The sequence below is a fragment of the Geospiza fortis genome, unplaced genomic scaffold, assembly GCF_000277835.1.
Source record: "Geospiza fortis unplaced genomic scaffold, GeoFor_1.0 scaffold327, whole genome shotgun sequence".
NCBI lineage: Eukaryota > Metazoa > Chordata > Aves > Passeriformes > Thraupidae > Geospiza > Geospiza fortis.
This window is the reverse complement of record NW_005054410.1, coordinates 1517659-1541147: the sequence shown is the minus strand read 5'-3', so window position 1 is coordinate 1541147 and position 23489 is coordinate 1517659. Positions and strand designations below refer to the sequence as shown.

The following is a 23489-nucleotide window of genomic DNA, read 5'->3' as shown; positions in this document are numbered from 1 at the left end:
AAAAAACCCAACATCATTGCACACTAAAATCAACCTCATGGAATGGGGAAAATAAGAGGAGATATTTTGAACATTACTCCATAGGACACCAGTACAATATAGTGTGAGTGAATGCATTGTAGCAGAGCTCCATATGCAATCAGAATCCAATTGTTACTGGACTGTGTACAAGCACATACTGTGCTCAATGGCCTGATGAGGTATTATGGATATGATGCAAAGAGACCTTGTGGATTAGACATGTACAATTTATTAAAAAAGTGAAACAACCAAACATTTTAACTGAACTGGATATAATCAAACTTCATGTGGTAAAAAGAAAGAGTTCCGATGAGTCTGGTGACTGCAAAGATTTTAGCTATTGTTATTTATTTGAGGGGGTGACCAAAAAAATTTAGTTCTTGGAATGTCCTGACTATATTATACCGGATTTCTGTATTTTCCCTTATTGCTACATTCTGCTTTCAGCATGGAAGATTTTGTGTAAAATAGACTGATTATTGTAAAAATATCTAAAAATGGCACAGCCTGTTTAAATGTAGCTTGCAGATAGTATATAACACTGATTTTAAATAAGTAGCTGGAGCCAAAGTGATATTAAATCACAGCTTCTTATCCATCACTGTATTCATTTTTATATTACAGATTACACTGCTAAGCTATGTCAGCCTTCTTTTGCTCCCTACATTGACTAAGAGTCCAAATGGCACTGTGTGCTGCACACCTATGGGAGCACCCGTAGATATGCTATAAGACACAATGTTACAATATTTGATTTGGAAATTTTAGTACCTGAATTCTCATGTAACTGAGCACCTGTCTCATCTATTGACTTCAGTAGATCCCCAGATCTAAGAGAAAATTAAAATTGTATTTCAAGCTATATTAAAATGTGATTTAATTTTGTTCTTCTCTATGACTTAAGGAAGTTGTCCCAAGACAGAGAATCCCAAAGGAAAACAAGAAACCTCAACCTGTGTTGATCTAAATGGGTACATGTCCACTTGACACTGAAAAGAAATCACCCTGCATTAAACAGGACTGATATTTCTTGGGTTATAACAAATTTTTTTTTATCTTTTTAAGAACTATGTGGTGAAAACTAAAAATAATTTTTTGCTGTGGGAGCCACTGAGGTTTCCTGGGGTATCTCATCTCTGTCTGTGATTGTAAGACCCATTTTGTGCCCAGGCTTCCACGCTTGATTTGAACATTAGCTTTGGAAATGAAAATCACGAGTATCATATTTATGTTTTGCCAGTTTGCCTACCAGCTATCTGCTAACAAAAAAAGTTCCAAGGGAGCGTGGCAAGTCCGTGCCCAGCGAAGCCTTTTGTTTTTGCAGATGTTTAGGCTTAGAGGAGTGCTGTGGAGCACAGGCAATCCTAGGGCCTTGTTTGCACTTGTCTGCTGCTATTCTCTGCTCATTGTCTGAACCTGCACGCATTGTTCTCCCGACAGGTGATAACTACCCTGTGCAGTTCATTCCATCAACAATGGCAGCTGCTGCTGCTTCTGGACTCAGCCCTTTACAGCTCCAGGTATGTGCCAGAACAAAAAAATGTGGGATGGAAGCCAACATTTTAGGGGAAAACTGCTAACCAGCTGTATGCTAAATAATAGCCTGAATGTTAAATAATTTTTGAGCACAGCCCAGGAGGATTAACACCTTATGTACTTACAGTACAGCAACGTGCAGCCAACCTTGATACTGTGAGTGAAAGACATTGTTCTGTGTGTTTTATACTGGCAGTTAATGGTATTTTTTTATTTATATGAACAGTTGATGGGAGATAAGTTCAAAGATTTTTTTGTACTTTATTTTCATGTGGTAGCTCCTCTGTAGCTGCAATGCACTACCTATAATTGGAGCAGTCAGTGTATCCAAACAAAAGTGCATTATTGGGTTTTTCTTTTTTCCCTTTTTTTTTTTAACTGTGTGGTGCTGACAATACAATAAATTGCAAACTCCTTTAGCTTCTGTATTAAGGTAATCTCAACCTTTCTGTGCATTAAGCTGGTCAGATGCCAAACATGGTTAGAGACTTAGTTTGGCCATTTATTTATTTTTGGCACATATAGAATGAAATGTTGTGAAAGAAAGATTTATGTGCCATATTATTAGCTAGCTTCTTGTGGCGAGAAGTTTTTAATTTCAGAAGAAAAGACACAACAATGTCATAAATAATGAAGAAACAGTCAAAAGCTTTCAGAGTTAAAATGTGTGGAAAGAAAGTGACAGTGAACATGAGAGGAAAGGCCATTAAAGATGCATGTAACTATTTACAAGTAAACCTTTGAAACCCCTATTTGAGTTAGGTTAGACTCGGGTTCAGAAGCAAAGTAGGAATAAATTGTGCCTAGAGTAGCAAAGTATTGCCATGCTAATATCTAAATATCTATTTTGCTTACCTTTCTGTGATTAATTTTTTTCCAGAGGGCTCAAAGCAAATTAAAAATCCTTTCCTCTTTACCCTATGATGTTATTCTTGCCAAATTAACTTAGGATAAGCAAAAATGGGACCACCTGCACATTGGTGGTCCAGAGCTGACAAGAAAGTCTCCTTGAGCTTAGGTCTGACCTAACCTCAAATCAACATTTGAAAAGTGAACACCCTGAGTCTGCAGGCAAAGATCTCTGAAAAATAGTTTTGGGTCATAATAATGTGATGTTAAGACTGTACCTTGGACAGGATTGAAACCAAAGGGAAGTTTCTCAGAAGGAAAAATAGCAGGTATCTTTAGAAAGCCATATGACTACTTATTGAAGCAAAAGTCTCATTAGCTTTAGTTGGGAAAATACTGCAGAAATCAGCTTTGTGAATAGAGAGAGTATTTTTGCTGCCTTTGAAATGCACTAAAACAAATAGTGAGCCTACACAAGACTGCAAGGCAGGAAAGGATGAAAACTGTTCAACTGTCAAAGAAATGGGATCTAAACCACAGACATTCTTGCTTCTTTTCTTTTACATGATCCATTTGTAACTTGACCCACATATTTGCACATCAGACTTGATCTGAACCTACAGCAATAATACATTTTCATTAATTTGCAGAAATGATAGACTGAGTTGTTAAACATGACGAGAAATATTAGAGAGAAAACAACCAGCAAAAATGTGTGCTAGTAAATTCAGGAACATTCAGGCTTGGGGCTCTGAATTTCCATTTAGGCATATTTGCTGTAAAAGAATTTTTTTGTTTGTGTGTTTCCTCCCTTTTCTATTTTGTTTGAATTTCATCTCTATGAGATTTCAAAACCTTTAATGTTTCATGGTTATAAGAGCCTAAATAACAGAACACTTAACCTTTGGCTGATACCTGCTCATCAGATTGTTAAAGTGCCTGAACTAAATTTTATTTACTCCTACTATTAATTTTCTCTTTGTGTCAATTCTCTGTGTTCCCTAAATGAGCACTTATTTGGGTGTGTTTGTTGGAGAGAAATTGTTGTTATACCTGATGTGTCATGATGACTGTTAGGGGTGTAGCATTTCAGCTCATTTTTCCATCTTTGCTTCCCTTCCCCCTTCTTTCTCTGTTCTGCTTCCTTTCTTCCATGCACCCCACCCACTTATTTATTTACGTGAATGCTGTGACCATGGTATCTGAGTATTTCCCAAGTGCTTAAAAATACTGATCACAAAACCAATCTCTGTTCCTTTCAGGCAGTGGGAGAAATAGCTAATTTATTTGCAGGTTTGGTTTTGTTTCTACATGTGAGTGTGTGTGTAATATCCATGTTTGGAGAACCTGGGGAGGGAAAGCTATGTCAAGTAAAAGAGTTTTGCAGTAGCTCTAACATTTCAACTTTACCAGGGCAGTATTGTTAATTCCAAAATTATTTTCTATAATCTGTATCCAGCTAAGGAAATTCTGCCAGCTTTGATCTTGTAATCTCCCCTTTTTTTCTACTTATGTTTTCTTTTATTTGGATGATCATGCTCCAGGTATGAGTGTAGCAGCAAATTTTTGTTCTCATCTTCCTGTGTGTTAGGGCAACTTCTGTGCAAGCTCTAAATCTAATAGAACGGAGAACCATTTTTTTGCCAGGTACGTCATTTAGCAATAGCAATTATTTCACAGAGGATGATACTGCAGTGGGCAATTGCTAATTAATGATTTGCCTGACTTATTCAAGCTATTGTTATTGAAATGTACTTTCTCTGAATTCTATGTTTGTGTTCACCAGTGGATTATGTATCTCTGTGAGTACAAAAAACTTTACTGAAATAATATACAGCAGTTTCTCAAGTAACTAGTTTGACTTACATGGGTAGTGCATTAAAAAAAAAAAGAAAAAAAAGTTCTCCTTTAACAACAGACCAGTTTGACCCATCTTCTCTTTAGATTTTTGATCACATTGATCAGCTCATGGTAAATACTGTTAATATTCACTTGTAGCTTTCAGTATCCTGAAGTGAAATAGTGACTACCACACTTTTATCCAGTCTAGGTTCCTGAATTGGTGGCTTGCTCTGCTTTGGGTTGATACCAGATAGTTTCTTTTGATCTGTGTACTGATCTCATGAAGGTGTCATTGACAATGTTCTTGGTAAAAAGGCTTAAAACTCTGTGTTCCATACTTCCTGTTGACATCTCAGCCCCATCTCACCAGTTTCCTCAACAAATCAGCCAAGAATTTAAATAATATGCATGACAGGACCAAGCCTTGTTAGGACCCCTGGCATGACACAGGATCTAGATGATGAGGGAACAGTTCTCTAGGTATAGTCTGATCAGAAAAAAACAAGCTATTTCTGTTCACCCCTCCAGCCTCAGACAATTGTAAGTGAATAGTTTGCAGATTTATTACCAAACACACCTGTGGCATGTGAAACAGTTCTGATACCTGTGTGTAAGAAAAGCTTCTTGCTTTAATTAACCAATATGAGCTGTAAAACCTGTCAATAATTTTCCTTTTGGTCCTCTTCACATATACCTTCTCTAGAGCTTTCCCCCTTTCCCATTTCCCCAAACTTTTTCCCAAGCTGTCAAATGGTTGCACTGATATTAACAGATCCTAGAGATGTGTGGCCAGCAATCTTGCTCGATGAATGGACTTGATCATGAAATGGTTTTTCAGCCCTTATGCTGCTGGTAGCAGGAACCTGGTTACTGGGAGGTCACAGTGGTGGCAGAGGTGGCACCTGTATGTCCTTACTTTCAAACAACGAATGCTACTATATGCTTTTTAGGGTTTAAAAATCTCCCCTGCCTTCATTCTTACAAATTTCTACAAAGCTGTCTAGGAGATAAATAAGGAAGTGTCGCAACTCTCTCAACCACGACTGATAAACTGTTGATAGAAATGGAACATTACAATGATGCTAGCTGGAGCTATTCCTAAACAAAGTGAGCTCTAGGAAAAAAAAGCAAAACAAAAAAGCTTTCCCTCATAGCTCTTTCCCCAAACTATTTGTGTAATTTGTCCTTCAGAATTTATCACTTATAACACTAATGAACCTTGGCGAATCTTAACTATAGTTGCAGCTGTGTTCCTGGAACCTGAAGTTTTTATAATACAGTTAAAAAAAAAAAAAGAGAAAATTTTAACTAAACACATATTTGCCTATTTGTTTTCTGCCCTCCCATCTTATCCCACTCCTCCATACTCTCTTCTAGTTGCAGACAAAGTAAATGACCTTTTTTTATACTGCTGGGTGCAGATCCAGTGTACTGCTGAAGCATTGCATAGCCTGCCTCAGGGGCACAATATTAGTAGAGGGAAGGCCAAAGAATGCTATTTTTAGTTGAACAGTTCAGCAGATGGAGGCATGAATACTCATATATCTGAAGGTTGAGGGGTTTGAACCATTAATTTTGATAATGTATTTAACCCTGGGAACAATCAGAAACTGTAACTCCAAGGTTACAATGCTTTTGACCTTTAGAGAACAGAGGGCACTTCGTACAGTAAACAATATATTACATTTCTACTTATTCCAATTCTCTCACACGTATAAATTTCAGGGCATAGTTGACATTTGCTTTCCTCAGCTATTTTAGTGCTGGTCCTCAAAGTAAGTCAAGAAGAATGCAGGAAAGAGGCCAATGTAATGCGACAGTCATGTAAATATGGCCTTTAAATAGCTAAGTTGTTAAACGTGTCCCTTTATAAAGAAATATTATTCTCAGGAACCAGAATCAGGGTGACTTATTATTTCAATGAAGAAGTTGTTTTAGTGGACAGCTGCTCTTATGCAGTCTCCTCTGTTTGTTGTAACCTTAACACGATTTTTCAGCGGGGCTAATGTGATCTGATAGTGAGAGCTCACACTGGAGGTGATTTGGTCCCACTCTGGTACCACATCATGCAAAGTGATGTACCTGCCTTATGTCTTACTAAATGATGCATGCTCCTCTTCAACAAATATAGCAGTTAAATATCACGCAGCTTAAGTATTTCTAATTAAAATATCTCCATGTGTCAGCATATTGGTAATGTATTATTTTAATCCATTTATTTTGTTTATGAAACAGTGACATATGTTTAGATTGTGAAATATATGAGCCTTAAAAATCACTTTATTGGAGAAAATTAATTTCTACAATGCTGTCTCAGTAATGTGTTCACTCACCCAGTCAGTCACTGGCAGGGCTGCCAGTCTTAATGTTGGTTAGACACAGTTTAACAGTTTTATCTGACATAACACTCTCGGATGTAGGCAGTAATAATTTTTTCAAATGCAAGATACCATGGGTTTTTCCATTTTCTTTCTTTCTTCCCTCCCTTTCTCCCCCTTTTTTTAACACAGTGAAGAATAGGGATTGGGTAAATATGAGAGAGATTTGGTGAGACTAATAAAAATTAAAAACAGCTAGTTACCTTTTCAAAGTTAGACACTGTAATTTGTTTGTCAGCGGGTAGATGTTTGGGTCAGCACTGTGAGTGAGTGACTGTCAGCGGGAATTCCTACAAGACAAGTAATTTCCCTCAATGTATTACTGACAGATTGCTCACTTCTTCAAATCACTAGAGAAAACAAACTTAATATTGTTACAGGCAGAGTTTCTGTCTTCATTAGCCTTATAGAATGATTTTATCTAGCATTCAAAGACTACTGAGCTCTAGGTGGACATATTTTAACAGAATGTTCCTTATTATGATACAGTGAATAGTGGTCTAAATTAAGGGGATGGTGTGTGCAAATTTCAGCATATGGAAGTAGTAAATTACATATTTTGGTCCTTTTCTCATGTAGAAATTTACATTGTAGCAGAGAAAGGAGAGAGGTCAAAAGAAGATTTTATTAAGGCTCTGAGAGACCAAGCACGCCCTTTAATGGAAATAAAATTAAAAATATGCCAACCTTGCAATACTCAGGAAAATTTAATTAAAATCAATGAAATAGTTATACTTGTGCCTTCCCCTACTTCAATGTTTATGTCTCTGTATGTAATATCTGTGTTATCAAGTTGAATTATATCAGTGGCAGTATCAATGAAAATGATGTCATGGAGTCAATATTTTACCATATGACCTCCTTTCTTTGCAGAATTTCTTAGTACTCTGTCTTCTCCTAGTCCTTCTCATCTTCAGCCCTGAATTATCTGGCAAAGTGATTTTCATCAGGAAAGGACAGCCCATCAAAATTGAGAATTTTTGCAGTAAAATATCTCTTATGATTAACTTTTTCCTCAGGAGGATTTTCCTAGATCCCCCAGTAACATCACAGGGAAAAGGAGTCTCCCTCTTCTCTTCTAGTTGGCAAAAATGGTCAGACAAACAAACAGAGCCATTGGCCAGAGTAATCAGCCTGGTGCAGCAGCACTGCAGCTGCAAGAGCCTTTTCTCACCCATTTCATGCCCTGCACCTCCAATAACTGCTCTAAAGAGCATGTCTTTGTTACACTCCTTCTTGCCTACTGGAACGGGGTCATGTTATTTAATAAAAAATTTATAGCAATGTTTAAGAAAGAGACTGTTCCTATAGTCTGTAGCAGTTCTAGGCAAACCCAGGTTCATTCCTGGGCTGGTGTTTCCTTCCTCCCACTGCAGGAAGGACAGTGGCCACCAGACTGTCACCCAGCCTGGCACAGCTCTCCTTCTCCTCCCTTCAGATGCCCAACCCCTCCTCCACCCTGGGAAGGGTTCTGCTTCTGTCCTGCTCCTGTTCTCCTCTCCCAAGAGGGAAGATTTTTCAATCTGGCAGCTAGGGATGAGGCTCCTGGCAGGATTCCCACCTTTTGCACCCTTAGATCTCACCAAGCAGGACAGCTGCCTTCCAAGCCCATATGCTGTTCCAGGGAGAATTTACCATTGAGATCCTAAGTGGTGCAGACATCAACTCACTTATCAGGAAACTTGTATGTTTAAAAGGATATCATGCTTGTAGGCTGGATGGCAGGAGATTTCCTGAATCTCTTCAGTCTATATCAAGGCAGAAACTGGAGCCCAAGTGACTGGGAGAGGCTGAGCCCCCAGCATCAACAAGATGTTCTTGCTGCCTTAACCACTGGCTGCCCCTTGCTGAAAGCCCAAGCTCTATTTTAAAATCATTGTGCTTTGCAAAGCTGCCTCCCTGGGGTATGTATTCACTCAGAAGCCAGTAAGAAGCAAATAAGTTACTGCTGCATTTACTGACAGAGCACCAGAGGCACCAGTACTACAGAGTGCCATCAGGGGATGAGCACGTTTTTTAAATCTCTTTTAAAACTGTGGCATCCCTTTGGGGAATAGGCTGGCTGTGAGGCATACTCTGAGCTGGCAGTTGGATTCCTTCAAGCTTTCTAGAAATGTATATGGTGTGTGCCTTACTGGAATTAGCTGCAAGTGAGTATGTTTCTGGAATTTTATTATACTTCTGATAACCATAGAGCAAGCTGCTTAATTTGGCTACAAATTACAAACACAAAGGATTTTTTCTGTGATGGTGTTAACGTGTTTGGTTGTTTAGGAACTAAGCAGGAACCAGATTAAAGACAAAAATGTCTTTTAAGTCAGGTCTATGCACAAAGGAAAATAATACATGCCAGTATTATCATTCCATCCTGACTAATTGCTAGAGAAAAAGAAAACTTACCTTTCATCTGAACTAAAAGCTCTAATAACCAGGGTGGTTTAGATTAGAGCTTCTAGGTATAAACTAACACACCCGTGTGTGCTCAGAGAAAGCAGAAAAATTCTCTTAAAGATGCCTGGACCCAAAAGATATCATCACCTGCTTCATTTCTGAGGGTCTTTGATTAGAAGAGCATATGCCCTCCCACTGACCCAGTTCAAAAAAAGAGGGAAATTCATAGAAAATGAGATAAAACTCATCAAACCAGTTTGTAGATAATGCTATCACCAAGTTGAAGAGGCTTTACGGATGGTGAAATAGGAATGGTGTGGCCTTCAGTGCACTGCTTGTTTAAAAGATGTTTGGTCTGTGACGTTTTTAGAATCCATATGGTTGAGGGACTAGAAAAGTGTCCTAACTAGAAAGCATTGGATTCATCTGTCTGTTCCTCAGACTCAGCATGAAGGCTACATATAGCTGGAGGCACAGCAGAAGGTTTGCATGTCAGTCCTGAGAAAGAGATAGGAGGGAGGAGCGTCTTCAGGCGTACAAGAAGATCACACATCACGCTTAAATTTCAGCATTAAGGAATTATTTGAGACTTAAAAGAATCTGTCACAAAATCTAGTGAAGTAGACATAATAGGGCACGTATTTTGGTGTTGGTCAGGAATTATAGCGAAGCATGAAAGCAAATGGAAAAGTATTTCAGGTGTAGGAATAGTGAGAGTGTGCTGTCAGGCCCACTGGCATTTTTGGAAGTGACGTGAGAAATTAGAGAGGCAAAGTCCTTTCAATGGAGTTGAATCATTTGTGCTAGGCTCTAGACACAGAACAAGTCACCAGGTTTAACCAGTAAATAACAGTGTTATTTAATAACACTTCTGTGAACTGTCCAGGGTAATTCATCCAGTACAGGCCCTCTCTTCTGCTGCTGTTTTCAGCACCTAGGGGAGGGTTGTTCAGGCCTCATAACCTGTTTAACCCAGCCCCAGCACTGCTGCTGAAGTATCATCACACCCACTGCAGTTCAGAAAGCACAGCAATCTTACGCCAAATTCACATTTACTGGTGTAAAATACATCATCTTCCAATGAATTTATAATAGTAAGTTCCCAGTTACCTGGTTTTGAGGTGCAAATGTGATTTTTTTTCTTAGATGTAATTTTTATAAGCACCATTTGAATATGTTTTGCATAATTTTGTGTGTACTTCCTATAAGAAAATTATTTAATTTTCCTTGAAGGTGCATGAAAGTTCAAAATATACGGTAAAAGATCAGTGTGAGCGATCTGCTAAGCAACCTGTAAAGCACAATTATTTCTAATGCTTTAAAATACCTGTAAGCGGGGCTTGTTTTCTGCTTCACAAAGAAAACATTTCACTGTTTTCTGCATTTAAATATACATTTTAACTATGTTGACTTATCAGGTAACGCAGCAGGCTGAACAGGGACAAACCATTTTTAATGGTATGTTAATTGAATGGGATGCTAGAGATGCACCTGAGTGACTTTTTTTCCCAGATGTGCCCCAGCTGACTGATAAAGCTTCTCCTGATCAGTAGAGCCAGTATATATTTATTATATCCCTGTCTTCTGTCCATTTTTGCTAGTGAAAATTGTAGAATGGCTGCGAGCTACCACAGGAACTGTCTCTCTTATAAAAGTAAGAAAACATTGCAGTTTCAAATCCCAAGCAGCACTTTGAAATATTCAGCTCTTAAATGTGGAGTTGCCTCAGCATCTTCTCACAAGATGGGGATTCAGATGTGGGAATTGGGAGAGGCAGTTTAAATGGGATTCTTCCTTTTGCCTGACTTGCACCCGTTTATTGCAGCGATGGTGTCTCGTTATTCTGTCATGGGAGCACGGAGGAATTTAATTGTTGAGCTTTTGCCTCTCAGTATGCTTAGCAGTGGTGACTGCTCAGTTTCCTTGTTCTCTGTCTGCACAGTTCTGCATTGTCACGTTAAGCAATTTCTCCATCTGGATGGTCAGAGAGGGAATGAACCCACCAATCTATGGCAGATTTCAGGAGATATATCAGGAGAAGGTTTACTGCCCCTTATTTTTTCTTTCCCCGTGTCCTGATTTCCTTTTTTCTTGCTTATGCCTCAGTTTTCCTGTGTGCCACCAGAGTAACAGACATAGAATGCGTACACTAGAAGCAACAATTGCACAAGCATCTCCCATAGGATTAGGAGAATAATGATGTTTTTAGACCCCTTCAACTAAGATTGTCTGCGTTGCTGGCAGTCGTACCAGTGACATGGACATGTGCTCACTAGGAAACTCATTCACCAACTCATTTCACACAGCTCAACAAGCAGCTACTCATAATTGCTTGTAATCCTGCTGACATGAGATTGAATAAAACTCCTGACTTTTCTCACAAAGCCCATCTATGTGTTAACATTTTTTGAAAGAAATATCAGAAATTCTGAAATGCAAAATTTGAAAAGCTTTGATAGCTATCATCCCTTCAGCAAACTTACTGTAATTAATTGCTTTTCAATCATATAATTTTTCTCCCCTTGTGTTGGGGGTCCTCCTCCTTTTTTACTCTAGCTTTAGTGCAGAAGACATTTTTATAGGTGAAGTGTGTGAAACTATCTGAATTTGTGAGGTAGATGCTTTTCATATAGACATCTCACATTTACTGTAAAAAATACTTCATATTAGCAGTAAGGGATAAAACCCAGAGTTTTAAGGAAGAGCTTCTGAAAGAATACCAGAAAACATTTAAAATTCTTCTTATGAATAATCTAATTTACAGTGCACCAGAGAAGGTAATACTAGGATATCATAAAGTGAATGAAAAAACCTCCACTCTCATGCAACCATCTGGTTATATTTTCTTATTTTTCTGATAGATCTGGATATATTTTACTTTAAGTAAGTAATGCTTATTCACTTTCTTTGGATACAAGAGGAGTTTAAAACACCAGAGCCTTGGTTTGCAGGTATATTTGGAGCCATGCTGCCTGGTCCTTGCTTCCTCTCCTAGGTGAACGCTAGTCTGTTACCTTTAGTGCTATCCTCAATTGTCATAAGGAAGAATTTATGCTACAAAAATGCCAATAGCAAATTCTAATAGTAGCAAATATAGAAAAAAATCACATACAGATTTATCTTTAACATTTCATGTTTTTTTCTTGAAAAACATAATCTGCTGGAAATTTCAAATTACTTTTTCAAGCAAATGCAGTTTCCCTTTGCTGTGACTGGCTTTCTACCAAAGGTATCTAAGCAGAGCGTCTCACAGTTATTTTGTAAAATAATAAAAAATGTTGAAGATTCTTTGCAAATTTTCAAGATGTGTAGTACAATATACAATCTGGGAGAACAACACAGATAAGGCTATTGTGTTCTTTCCTGTGCATGACAAATAACAGGAGAATTTTGATCAAAAAAGTAGCATATCAGTCATCCGACAGCATTAAATGAAGGAATGCAAATCTTTGTGCTTAAGGGAAAGGTTTTACTGATGTTTCTTCTATCCTGCTGCAGAGGAAATGATGATAGCTATTTGATGAAGTATTTTTTTCTTTATATTTACAATATTTTATTAGAACAGTGGTTTTATTAATGCCCACATTTATATTTATTAGGACTACCTGATGGTTGTATTCAGATGTACCTAGTTCAAGTGCAGTGGTATTGCAGCAGCAGCGGATCCATTTCAGGAGGAGCACAGGGAAGATGGTGACTTGTTCAGGTGCCCAGAGAGTGTTTAAATGGAAGGTCTGGGGAATGATTCCTCCTTCCTGGATCCAGGTGCTCACCCCATGCCGAGGTGGAACAAAAGAGAATTCTCTGCCTCCCACCCTCGGTGCTCCCGAGGTGAGCTGTGTCCCCAGGCTGGCCAGGGAAAGGGTGAGCTGGGAGGTTTCATTAGGTCCTCCTCTGGAGAAAAATACAGCAGGGAAAAAAGAGGAGCTCTCAGTTTGGGCTTTGATCTTGCTTTCATAAACAACTCAAAGAATTTGCATGGGAGCAGGCAACTATTGCATTATTGTCATGAGCGAAAATACAAGAGAATAGATACACAAAGCAAGAGAGACGAGAACAGTTAGCACTCCTTTATTCCTTGTCAGAACTTAATCTAGATCAACTAAAATGTTTGCTGTTTTTGTCGTGCCTCAAGATAAAGTGTCAATGTTTACATACCCCTTTCTTTTAGACAAAAGATGCTTATTGTTTTTGAGCCCCTCAGTTACTATCTATAGGAAATTATAAATATGTAGGAGATGCCTAAGTTTGTCTCATTTTTAAGTTGTGTTTTTGGCTGATTTTTTTTTTCTTTTTTATAAAGAGCAGTTGCTATAAGCACAACGAGCACTTTGTATTACGTGCTTCTGTGCTTTTCCTTATTTTTGTCCTTTTTTTACTCCACAAAGAATTCAACCAGAGTGAAGTTAGTAAGATGAGAAGCTAATGAGTTCTGGGCTGTTGCCCCACTAGGGGGAAAAATATTAAATATATGCTGTGTATGAAGTGACTGGGTTTTAATTTTTTTTTTTAATTATCACATTGTCCTTCCTGATATCTGCTTGACATAGAATTTTTCGGGGTATGTACAGTGAGCTGTGCAACTGCAGCATTTCCCTCCCGGCCTCCCTCACTCCCCGGCTTTGCGCGGCCGCCTCGGTGTATCCGGCAGGTTGGGCGCCAGCAGACGAAACAGATGTTTGGGCCATACTGGAATGGAGCAGCGTGCTGCATCAGGACCTGGATACTCCTCCTGACATCTGGATGCTGCTGGGCTGGGAAGCCTGCCTTGGGCCGGGAGGCTGGAGGAGCCTTGTGGCAGTAAACATAGGGTCCTCGCTGCGCTTGAAGCGATTAGTGCAGTGGAGCAGCAATAATGCTGAATTATCGCTTGGTTGCGTTCTTCTAAGGAATCTTGGGACAAAGGGATAGTCAAGGAGGAGTATTTGCGGTAAAGTCATGTTCAGAAAGACAAGACTAATTGCCATGTGTTAAAAAGCTTGCTTTCACCTGATAGTAAAATTATTATGAATACTTTAGGAAACTTTGTTTTACAAAGCAGCAAACAAATGGCCTGCGCAAAAGCCTCCTTTTTTAATTTAAAATCACTAAGATGAAAAAACGACAATTTCAGCTACTTTCCAATTTCATGCTCTAGTCAAATTGTAGGGAACAGATAACAAAATGTGACTGAATACAGGAAATTGTAGGTAAACTAATGTGCATGCCTACTAGAGACAAAAATGTGAACTTCTAATAGCTGCAGGGAAGGATATTAGGTATGGAAGCTGTCTGACTTATGCATCGGCTCTTTATAGTTTCACTTTATCAAGTCGAAAATTCTGCTGTATGTGCTGCTACAGCCTAAATTGTCTGCTGCTGCACTTTCCTTTATGATGTGTGTTATTTAAACACAATAGACATAGTCTATTGCATGGAAATAGGTGTTTAATGTTTAGTGATTACTGGCTGTTGCATAAAATAGCATTTAGCATACCTTTCCCCCTCCCTGCTCCCAGTAAATATTTTATTGTTAAGACCAATGTGTTAAAACAAGGGCCCTCCCAAGCAAAATACAGCTTTTTGGAGAGCGTGAGGTAATATTTGAAGAAGACCAGTTTGTTGCTCTCATTTAACCTCCAGTATTCTGAAGGGGTTATATTTAATTAACACTGACTAAAGGCCTGACCTAAGAGGCAAGCAAAAGTGATTGAACTGCATTTTCAGATCTAGGCTGTAATCTGTTGGGAAAGGAATAATAATAATAATAATAAAAAAAATTAGAAAGCACCATTTACTGAAATTCTCTCTAACTAAGCTGTATTTCAATGGGCCATTTAATGCTCAGATGGACAAAGGTATTACTTCAGTCATTGAATTGGATCAAACCCTTTCTCAGAGGCCCAGTTTAAAAACTCTACAGGAAAAGTGGCTTAGCATCATATTCTCAGAAGACCAACACTCAGTCTGTTTGGAAAGGGAAAAAAAAATAAAAAGAGTGAAATGAGGTGTGACATGGCCAGCAAATCAGTGAGGATTTTTGCCTCTCCTTCCAGTCAATGGCTTAGCAAGGGAATTGTTCTTCAGAAAGTAAGAGCTCCATATTGACACAGAAGGCCTTCAATTCTCTATATATGTTTTAAAATTTTGTTTTCTTTGTTTGTGTGCTTTAGTAGCTGTTACTCTTTTCCCCCTGTCAGCTTTTAGTCAACCTTTTGTTCTTTTCTGACATGGCAAAAATTTAGTTTTCTCTCTAGGGGACTGAGGATCAGTACCTATACTTTACAGTGTTAGATTTTTGAACCAGTGACACTGGAAAAAATTGAAAGTCTGATTTAAATATCATGCTCTCTGACACTGTGAGATGAGTATCACTTTCTTTGAATAGACACAATGTTACATGTATTCTATGGTGATATAAAATATCTAAAGTACCGTCTAAACTTTAGTTGTGTAAAAATTTCAGGATATGTTTCTGAAATTATTTTTTTTTTGCAGAAAGTGAACTTTTCTTTCACTATTTTCATTCTCATGAAAAATTCCCAGCAGCTTCATATGTTGACGGGGTGACATTTTATCTTGAAAACTTGTCAAGGTGCTGTAAAACTAATAAACCATCAGCTTTACTTCCTAAGGGGAAACAAACACAATATTACAGAGACAACTGCCGGGTGCCAAATTATGTACATTGTCTGAGCCCCTTGCAGTGATTGATAATTCATTTGAGCTCTAAGCATTCTTTCTTTGCTCTGTCTACAGCTTTACAGTAAATAGGTTGTGAACATGCAGTTGCTGAGAGATTGTATTTAATTGTCATAATTCAATGAAGTCAAAGCCATTTGATTTCTGAGGGGCATGATCTGGTCTCAGGGGTGATGTCTGCATGAGAGATCCTGCATTCAGGCAGCAAAGCAGAGAGAGCTGTTCTGATGGCCATTTCTAATTCATTGTCTCAAAGCAGGAGGAGGTCAGAAGAACAAGAAATACAGTTTGCAAACGAAACAGAAGTGATCTTAAGAGCACCTTAATGCACATATGCCTGAAGGCAAGTTAGTTCTTTATTGCACTGGTGCATGTATTTTAAGTCTGTAGCATTTCTCCAAATTTACGTGACTGTAACTGAGAGAGACTTTGAGGTTTGGATGTCTGTGCTGTCAGGCCATGGTGAGCAAAAGGTGGGGATAGGAAAAAGCGAGTAAGGCTCTAAACATGGATCTTGCTGCAGGTGTCTTCTCATTCCACATTCTTTCCTTGTGTTTTTGGGTGGGTTTTTTTTTGGTTTGGGTGTTTTGGTTTTTTGCTTTTTTAATGAGGATTTTTGTTGTTGTTTTCAGTTTGTTTTGGGGTGTTGGTTAGTTAGTTTGTTTTCCTCCCATAACATCAGCATGCAGACAAAAAGTATTATCTGTAATCCCTTTATTTTAGAAAAGGCAATGTTAATAACTTTTAACAGAAAACTAGTAAAATGTTAATTTCATCTTCAGTTTTCATTTCCCCTTGCATTATAAATGTAAGTAGATATTTTATAGCAGACAATACCTATTCAGGCTCCCCCATATTATGATGAATGAGCCCAAACTCAAAATAACAGTGCAAGACCCACACCACAAAGGGATGGGTCATGGACAAAAAGATCTTCCATTTCTTCAGAGCACATGCCAATGTGGTTTGTTAGTCCATTCATATTTTGAGCAGGACCTATTGTATGGGCTGTGGGGTTCCTCTGTGAAGTAAGGCAAATTTTCTTCCCCAAAAGATGAAGTAAAAAATGAAAAACTATGAAGAATATATATGTTTTTGCTAATTATTTTCCCCAGAAGTAGTCTGGGGTCTTTGTCACTGACTTATTATACAGATCCTCCTAACATCTGTCCAGCAGACTGTGGACTTTATTAACAGACAAGAGACCCACCAGATTTAGAGCCTGCTGGGTGCGTCTTCATCTTCACAGCTGTGGATTAACTCAGACTTTCCAGAGGAGGACAACCATATGGGATAATTGGTGTCATTGGGTAGCTAAAAAAAATGAAGAAACAAATGTCGTCCAAACACAATCCACTGTTTTTACAGCCACAATTACTAGTCTGTTTAAGAAATAAGAAAGGCAGCATTACACTAAAAAAAGAAAATCTATTCATATCTGTGTGGGAACCTAATCAGGCTCTTGTTTCCAATGACGATGGCTCCACAGTCGCACCAGGTCTGCAACAAGAATGCTCCTTTTGTGTGCCGATAATGTGGAAGCGATAAAATTTCCTATAAGAGACATATGTGTTTACATCATGAGATGTGTTATTTGACAAAACGCTTTGTTCTCTGCATATTTTCCACGCAGAGTTTCATGCTGGGTTGTTTTGCTGGAAAGCTTTGATTAGCTAGAATTAGTTGCTGAAGTAAAATAGACACTTTTGTTTTATGAGTCCTCTTGCTGAGCTGTAAATTATAGTAAAACATATAAGGAGTGACAGAAAGAAGTGCTGATTTGAACCTCTGACCCATGATCGGCATAAAAACATAAGATAACTCTTTCAAAGGACTACTGAGAGCCATAAATATTCCATGGTCCACTTAAAGTTAGACCCTTTTAACAAAATAAAGCTGTTATTTTGCAGTACTACAACAATACATGCTGCAGTATCTGAAATGTGGAGAGATTCTTTTATTTTCTGTTTGGGCTGGCCATTAGCCACAGCAGGGCAGCAGGAGAGATGAGAGTGATTTTTCTTTTTCTGAACCAGTACAAAGAATTTGTGGTCAGTGAAAGGAGTTGGGACCGGCAGACACTCAGTGGTGAAATTAGGTAACTGTTACTTTTCTGCTTGAGATTGAAGCAATACAGGCATTTGTCTCTCCTAAGGAGACGGGAACTGAGGGGAATTTAGGGCCACACAAAAATTTCCCTTGTCATAATATACAATAGCAACTGATAGACACTGAAATTACTGGTGTTAATAGTTAAAAAAAAAAAAAAGAACAACAATCAAGCCGAAAGCTCTGAAGTGAATGAAAATGAGTAACTAGTAAAATCATTATTTAGGTAAGAAAGAATGTTTTTCAATGCACAGTTGAATGTAAAGGGAAAACTGAATGCCTCTAACTTCACCTGCGACTACAAAATGTATTATTTGTATTTTCACAAATGCTGTTAGTTTGTTTGCACATATTGGGTTTTAATAAATCGGAGAGCACATTAGTCAGCAAGCGCATAAATAATCACAGCAACAATCTTTGTTATTATGACATTAGTTATGATAATTCATTAGCTGCCTGTTTGTGTTGCACCTCAATGCCTTTTTGCAGAGGTATTTGGTGTATTGGGGGAAGATGTAGAGAATATTCACACTGTAATGCTGAGCAGACTCTGCAGGAGAGTGATCTATGGGTGTTTAAAATCAGAACGTTATGTCCACTATGGATGCATCAGACATGAGAAAACAGGGAAAGAAAAAGTGGTGCTGTTACAAGCAAGCTATGCACATCTTTATGACACTTGGATTCTGTAGAGAAACAGGAGTATTTTCAATAATTATTACTTTTATTTATCTTCCTTCTAAATTAGACACTTTCCCCCGTATTTTATTCTAATTTCATGTAGCTGTGGTTGATCAATGCCTTTTCAGATATACCCATGTAGAGCCAAATAAGTCTGTTATTCAGCATAAAATTCTGAGTTAAGATGATGTGTACTTGTTGGTCCTTAAATACTAAGCTATTTATTATCTGTGTGGTGGCACATGTGAAAATGAGAGTCTGGCCCACAGTCCTAAAAAGTCTTTAAAATTCACCGTAATTTTCTTTGTTAGCATTTTTCTCAAAAAAATGGAGGAAATGCTTCTGAGACATCTAAATTTCATCATCATAAATTTATAAAATACACTGATTTAACAGGTAACAGAAACAAAAGGAAACATACACTTTCGGCATAAAATATTCAGTCTTGAAGGGGTCTTGGTTTTTTCAGCGAAAGCTTTGATTTTTCTAAGTTTTAGATTCTTGCATTCACCTAAGTGTTGCTTTCATGTATATGTAAAATTCCTTTACAATTTTATGTTCACCTTTCCTTCTCTTCCTCCTCTTCGTCCTCCTCCTTTTGCGTGGAGAGCTCTGCTGGGACACAGATGCTGAGCCTCGGAAGGTGTTTTTCTGGTGATGGCATCTGGCTCCTTGGCAGACTCCACAGGCTGTAGCTGCCTTCGAGTTGCCCCTGGGTTTGTCACATGGTTAAGCTGCTGATGGGTTACTTAGGCTGTCTTGTGATTCTGGGTCTTGTTTTCTGTTAGGCCACCTTTCATTGTGAGCATTTACAGAGGAAGAACCGTAAAACAAAGAGAAAAGCAACCCTTTTGGGTGGTGGGGATTTTTTCTTCATATATATATATTTATATATTTATATATATATATACACAAACACACATAAGCTTATAATCCCATTCCTTACCTTGGTGCTGTAGCAGAGCACTTAACTGCAGTGTTAAACACAACATATTTGGTACAAAAGACATGTTAATACAAAAATTATTGTATTTATATATAAAAATGGGAAAGAATGAGTACAATTAACATTACTTTACAAGCAATTCTTAGATTAAGGTATGTCTGAAATTTTGGGGTAGGATATTCATGCTTCTACACTGCTTTCTGAAAAGGTTGCCTTTCCTGAACTGCTGAGGGTTATACCAGTGACACTGGGCTCAGGTCAGCACTTAAACTTTATTTCCATAGTTATTATCTGTGACACCCAAAACATGGGTGTGAACATTAGTCTATTCTTCCTCCAAACAAAAGAAAAACTTTTTTAAACTGAAACTCTCTTTCCTTTATCTGTTTGACATTATTTTTTTTCAAACACCACTATACCAATAATGAAAAACAAGCAGTCCCACTGAAGGTGTGATTTTTTTGTTGCAGTAGCTTCCTTTCAGAAATGTGTGCTGGAAATAATAAAGATGTCGCTGGTTCTGGTGAACTTGTAAAAATCCTTTGTCATCAGATAGTTCTAAGTATTATTATTGGTTGTTATGTACTCGGAAGGAAAATGCTGGTATTATGGCTTTGCAAAGCTACTTACTAAATATACTATAGAAAAAATAACTGCATTACCTCTTGTAGTGCAGGATTTCAACAGCACTTGCAGTCACTCCTTAGAGTTTTTCATCTTTAGAAACCAAATTACTCATTGTCTAAATAGCTGAACTTTCATCTCTATAAATAAGATATTTCAGCTTTGCACAATTCATTTAAAATGCTGACAAATAAGGATTCTCACTTGATTCTCAGTAGCTTTATTGTTCAGTTTCATTTACTGTAGCAAATGTATTTGTTGAAGATGTAACATAGGGCTTCCATTTTTAGTAATGGAAGACTTCAGAATTAATCAGGGTTCATAAAATTTAGCATTTTTCTTGAGAAAAGAAAGTAAAACTGTGAAAGTTTCTAGAACAGATCCTTTCTTTCTACTTCAAGCAAGCCATCTTCTACTGAAATTCTTTGTCATGCATCTTCCAAGTGCACTCGTTGCATTTTATTTTGCTGGGCCAGCCTTCAACACCCACACTTTATCTGCTGCACTGAGTATTGCAACCACTTTCTTATCTCCATGTTTCACCCATGGCTTTCTTATCATTTCTTCAGAGTTCTGCTACAAAAATAACATCTGAATTATATCCCTGTAGCTGTGACCAAATGCTCCCTCAACACAGAATCAGTTGAAATGACTCTAGCCCTCGCCTTTCTGCTCCTCTACATGTGAGTGCAACTGGTCTCTCCATTTCCTCCCTGAGCTGGTACATCTAAAGAAGCTCCCTCTCTTCTGTGCAGCAGCTGATCACTTTTTATTGAAGTATCTTCTCAAAACCAATTTTCCCTAGGGCCTGTCCTTGTCAAGCCCCTGGTAAAAGGGTAATGATATGGATGTGGCACTCTGGGGACATGGTTTAGTGGGTGAACATGGCAGGGCCAGGCTAATGGTTAGACTTGGTGATCTTAGAGGTTGTTTCAACTTTAGTGGTTCTATGATTCTATGGCCCATTCAGTTTTCCTTACTATGTGCCACTTCTGTAACATTTAATTCTCAAAATTCTTAACTCTTATTTATTATTTTAGACACATATGATGCAACCTAAGAGATAAGTATGAACATTCCTGAATGCTGAAAAAAAAGGAGAAAATGTCAGATGCAGAGAAAGCTTTGCTCTGTTCTTAATTGCCATGCTCAGTCTCATTTGGCAGAGAGTGTGCCCAGGAATGTCACAGACCTATGTGTGAGAGAAATGTTATAGGGAAAGGGGTTTGAGCTAATGAAAGAGTTTTGATTTTTGAAAAATAGCTGAAAAAACTAGATGAAAAAATGTTGAAGCTTTTGAGAGCAATGTGTGAGCCTAAGGCCTTTGTCATCTGGCAAGGCATGAATGAATACTGGCAGTGAAGGCAATTATGCTTCTGTGTTATGAAAATATCTCACAAAGGCATTTTGAAACTTAGATGGCATTAGAAAAGGTTTTAACACTTGGATCAGTCAAGGTGGTTTATTATTAGTTCATAGTTGTTAGATAAATTCTAGATCATGGATGACACTTTTTATGAGAAAAGTGAAATCATAATAATTCACCAGATTCTGTAAGACATTTCTGAAGCAGAAAACACCATCACCATCACAACAGAATTATTATCTTTGTTTGTTATTCAATTCTTCTTGACTTGTTATAGCTCTAAGCTCTAGCAAAGGCTTAGTGTGAACTATGCCATTTCCAGGTAAAAAATATCAGTATGCATTTGTGCTGTTCTGTGCGCATGCTGAGTACAGCCCTCTCCTGCCTGTCTGAATTTTTTTTAAGTAGATGAACGTCATTCAGACTCATAGTGACCTCCAACTTTCATAAATTCCCCTCAGATTTTTAGTTGATTAAAGCTGGAATAGATTTTTAGTAACAATGCTTAAGTCTATGCGCCTGTAAGTTCATAGGTGCATAAATGTGAGACTTGGCTTGCCATTGCCCTGAGACTTGTGGCATTTCAAAATCCCACCCTTAGGTGTCAAATCTGACATCAGAAGAAGCCTGGTTCTGAAAACTGCAAATCTGCATCCTTGTTTATATACCTTAAATAATCTGGGCTTGAAAATTGTTAACTATTTCAGGAGCACTGAGGAATTCAAAATCAACATTGCTTTTATTTATATGCCGTGGACTGGATTGTAAGATTCTAACTTTGTGACCTCTGAGAAAAAAATAAAAACCAGGCTATACATTTTTAAGACTTCTAAAAACAATCAAGAATACTTGATGTTTTTGAATATCTAATTTGTAATCAAGAGCCTCCTGAGTCAGTGGTTAGCATAAGGATTATGAAATGCTCTTCTCTTTATGTGATATGCATAGATCAAAATAAGATATGTTTCAGTGTAAGGTATTTTAATTTTTTTAATGTGAAATACTTTGTAGGTAACAATTTCAGTTGAAAAAATTCCACTGAAGCATTTGCTTTTGAGCTTTAAAAGCCAACAGTCAACATTCATTCAATGTTTGGGTTTTATTCCTCTCCTCAATCTTGCAAATAAAAGCTTCACAATCTGGCCATCTCAATGTGAGGTCCTAAATTGCCATTTTGAGCCACAGCAGTGGTATTTGCAAAAATATCCCCTTTTTTCCCTGCAATGGTGGCATGCACATATTTTTCCACACTGGCTAGCTCCGCATACAAACTGGTATTTAAAACTTATACAGCTTTCCAGTCCACACAGCAATGTTGCTAGTGCTGGTGTGAATTCTTGCAGTATTTGTTCTTGCTTGTAGAACAGCTTTGTTTTAAGCAAAGCAAAAAGCCAATTGCTGTTACTTATTTATACATTTGCTTTTATGTTTTAAAATAAATTTATAGAAATGCTAGGCTAAAGCCAGTACTAAGACCTTGGAATAAGCCAGTCATGATTTATTTATACATACAGCTATGTAAATGATAAAATTTCTTTTATTCTGTCTTCCCTTAAAAACATTTCTCCCTGACAGGACTTGCACTACAGCCAATACAGCCCTCAACACCCTGGGAGGGGAGTGGTGAAAAATTCTAATTTTATTCTACTTTTCCTGGTTGCATTTCCAAAATCAAGCAGTTTCCTAGATAGTCTCTAGAACAGCCCTCTTTTCTTGATGTTAATCCTCCACGTGCTGTGGGTGTTTCTGTTGCTGGTCCCGGGGGCACTCAGGTGACCAGCAAGTCCTGCTCTGACTGGTGTCATGTGTCTCTGTCTTTGCACTGCTCTGGAAATATCTCTTCAAGAAATTTTCAAGGGGAAGTGGTAGGGATAGACCCTCAATATTTATCTCTGTTTCTTGCCAGGCAACTCTATTGTCAATTAGAATAAATAAATTCTTCCCAGACCAAGTGGGTTTGTTTGTTTTGTTTTGTTTTTCCCTGTGATGGTAACAGGTAAGAGATGTCCCTGTCTTTACCTTGAGCCATGACCTTTTCCATCTTATTTTCTCCCCCATCCTGCTG

The 23489-nt window shown here is 37.9% G+C and overlaps 1 protein-coding gene across 8 annotated transcripts in view; it reads left to right on the top strand.

The window, feature by feature from the left end:
* SOX6 (SRY-box transcription factor 6) overlaps positions 1–23489 on the top strand; it is a 368901-nt gene that overhangs the window by 278442 nt on the left and 66970 nt on the right. For all 8 annotated transcript variants that reach the window (XM_031061343.1, XM_031061342.1, XM_031061337.1 and 5 more), the window contains one exon: positions 1462–1541. In XM_031061343.1, the coding sequence (XP_030917203.1) occupies positions 1462–1541 (80 nt within the window). The remainder of the gene's footprint in view (positions 1–1461; positions 1542–23489) is intronic.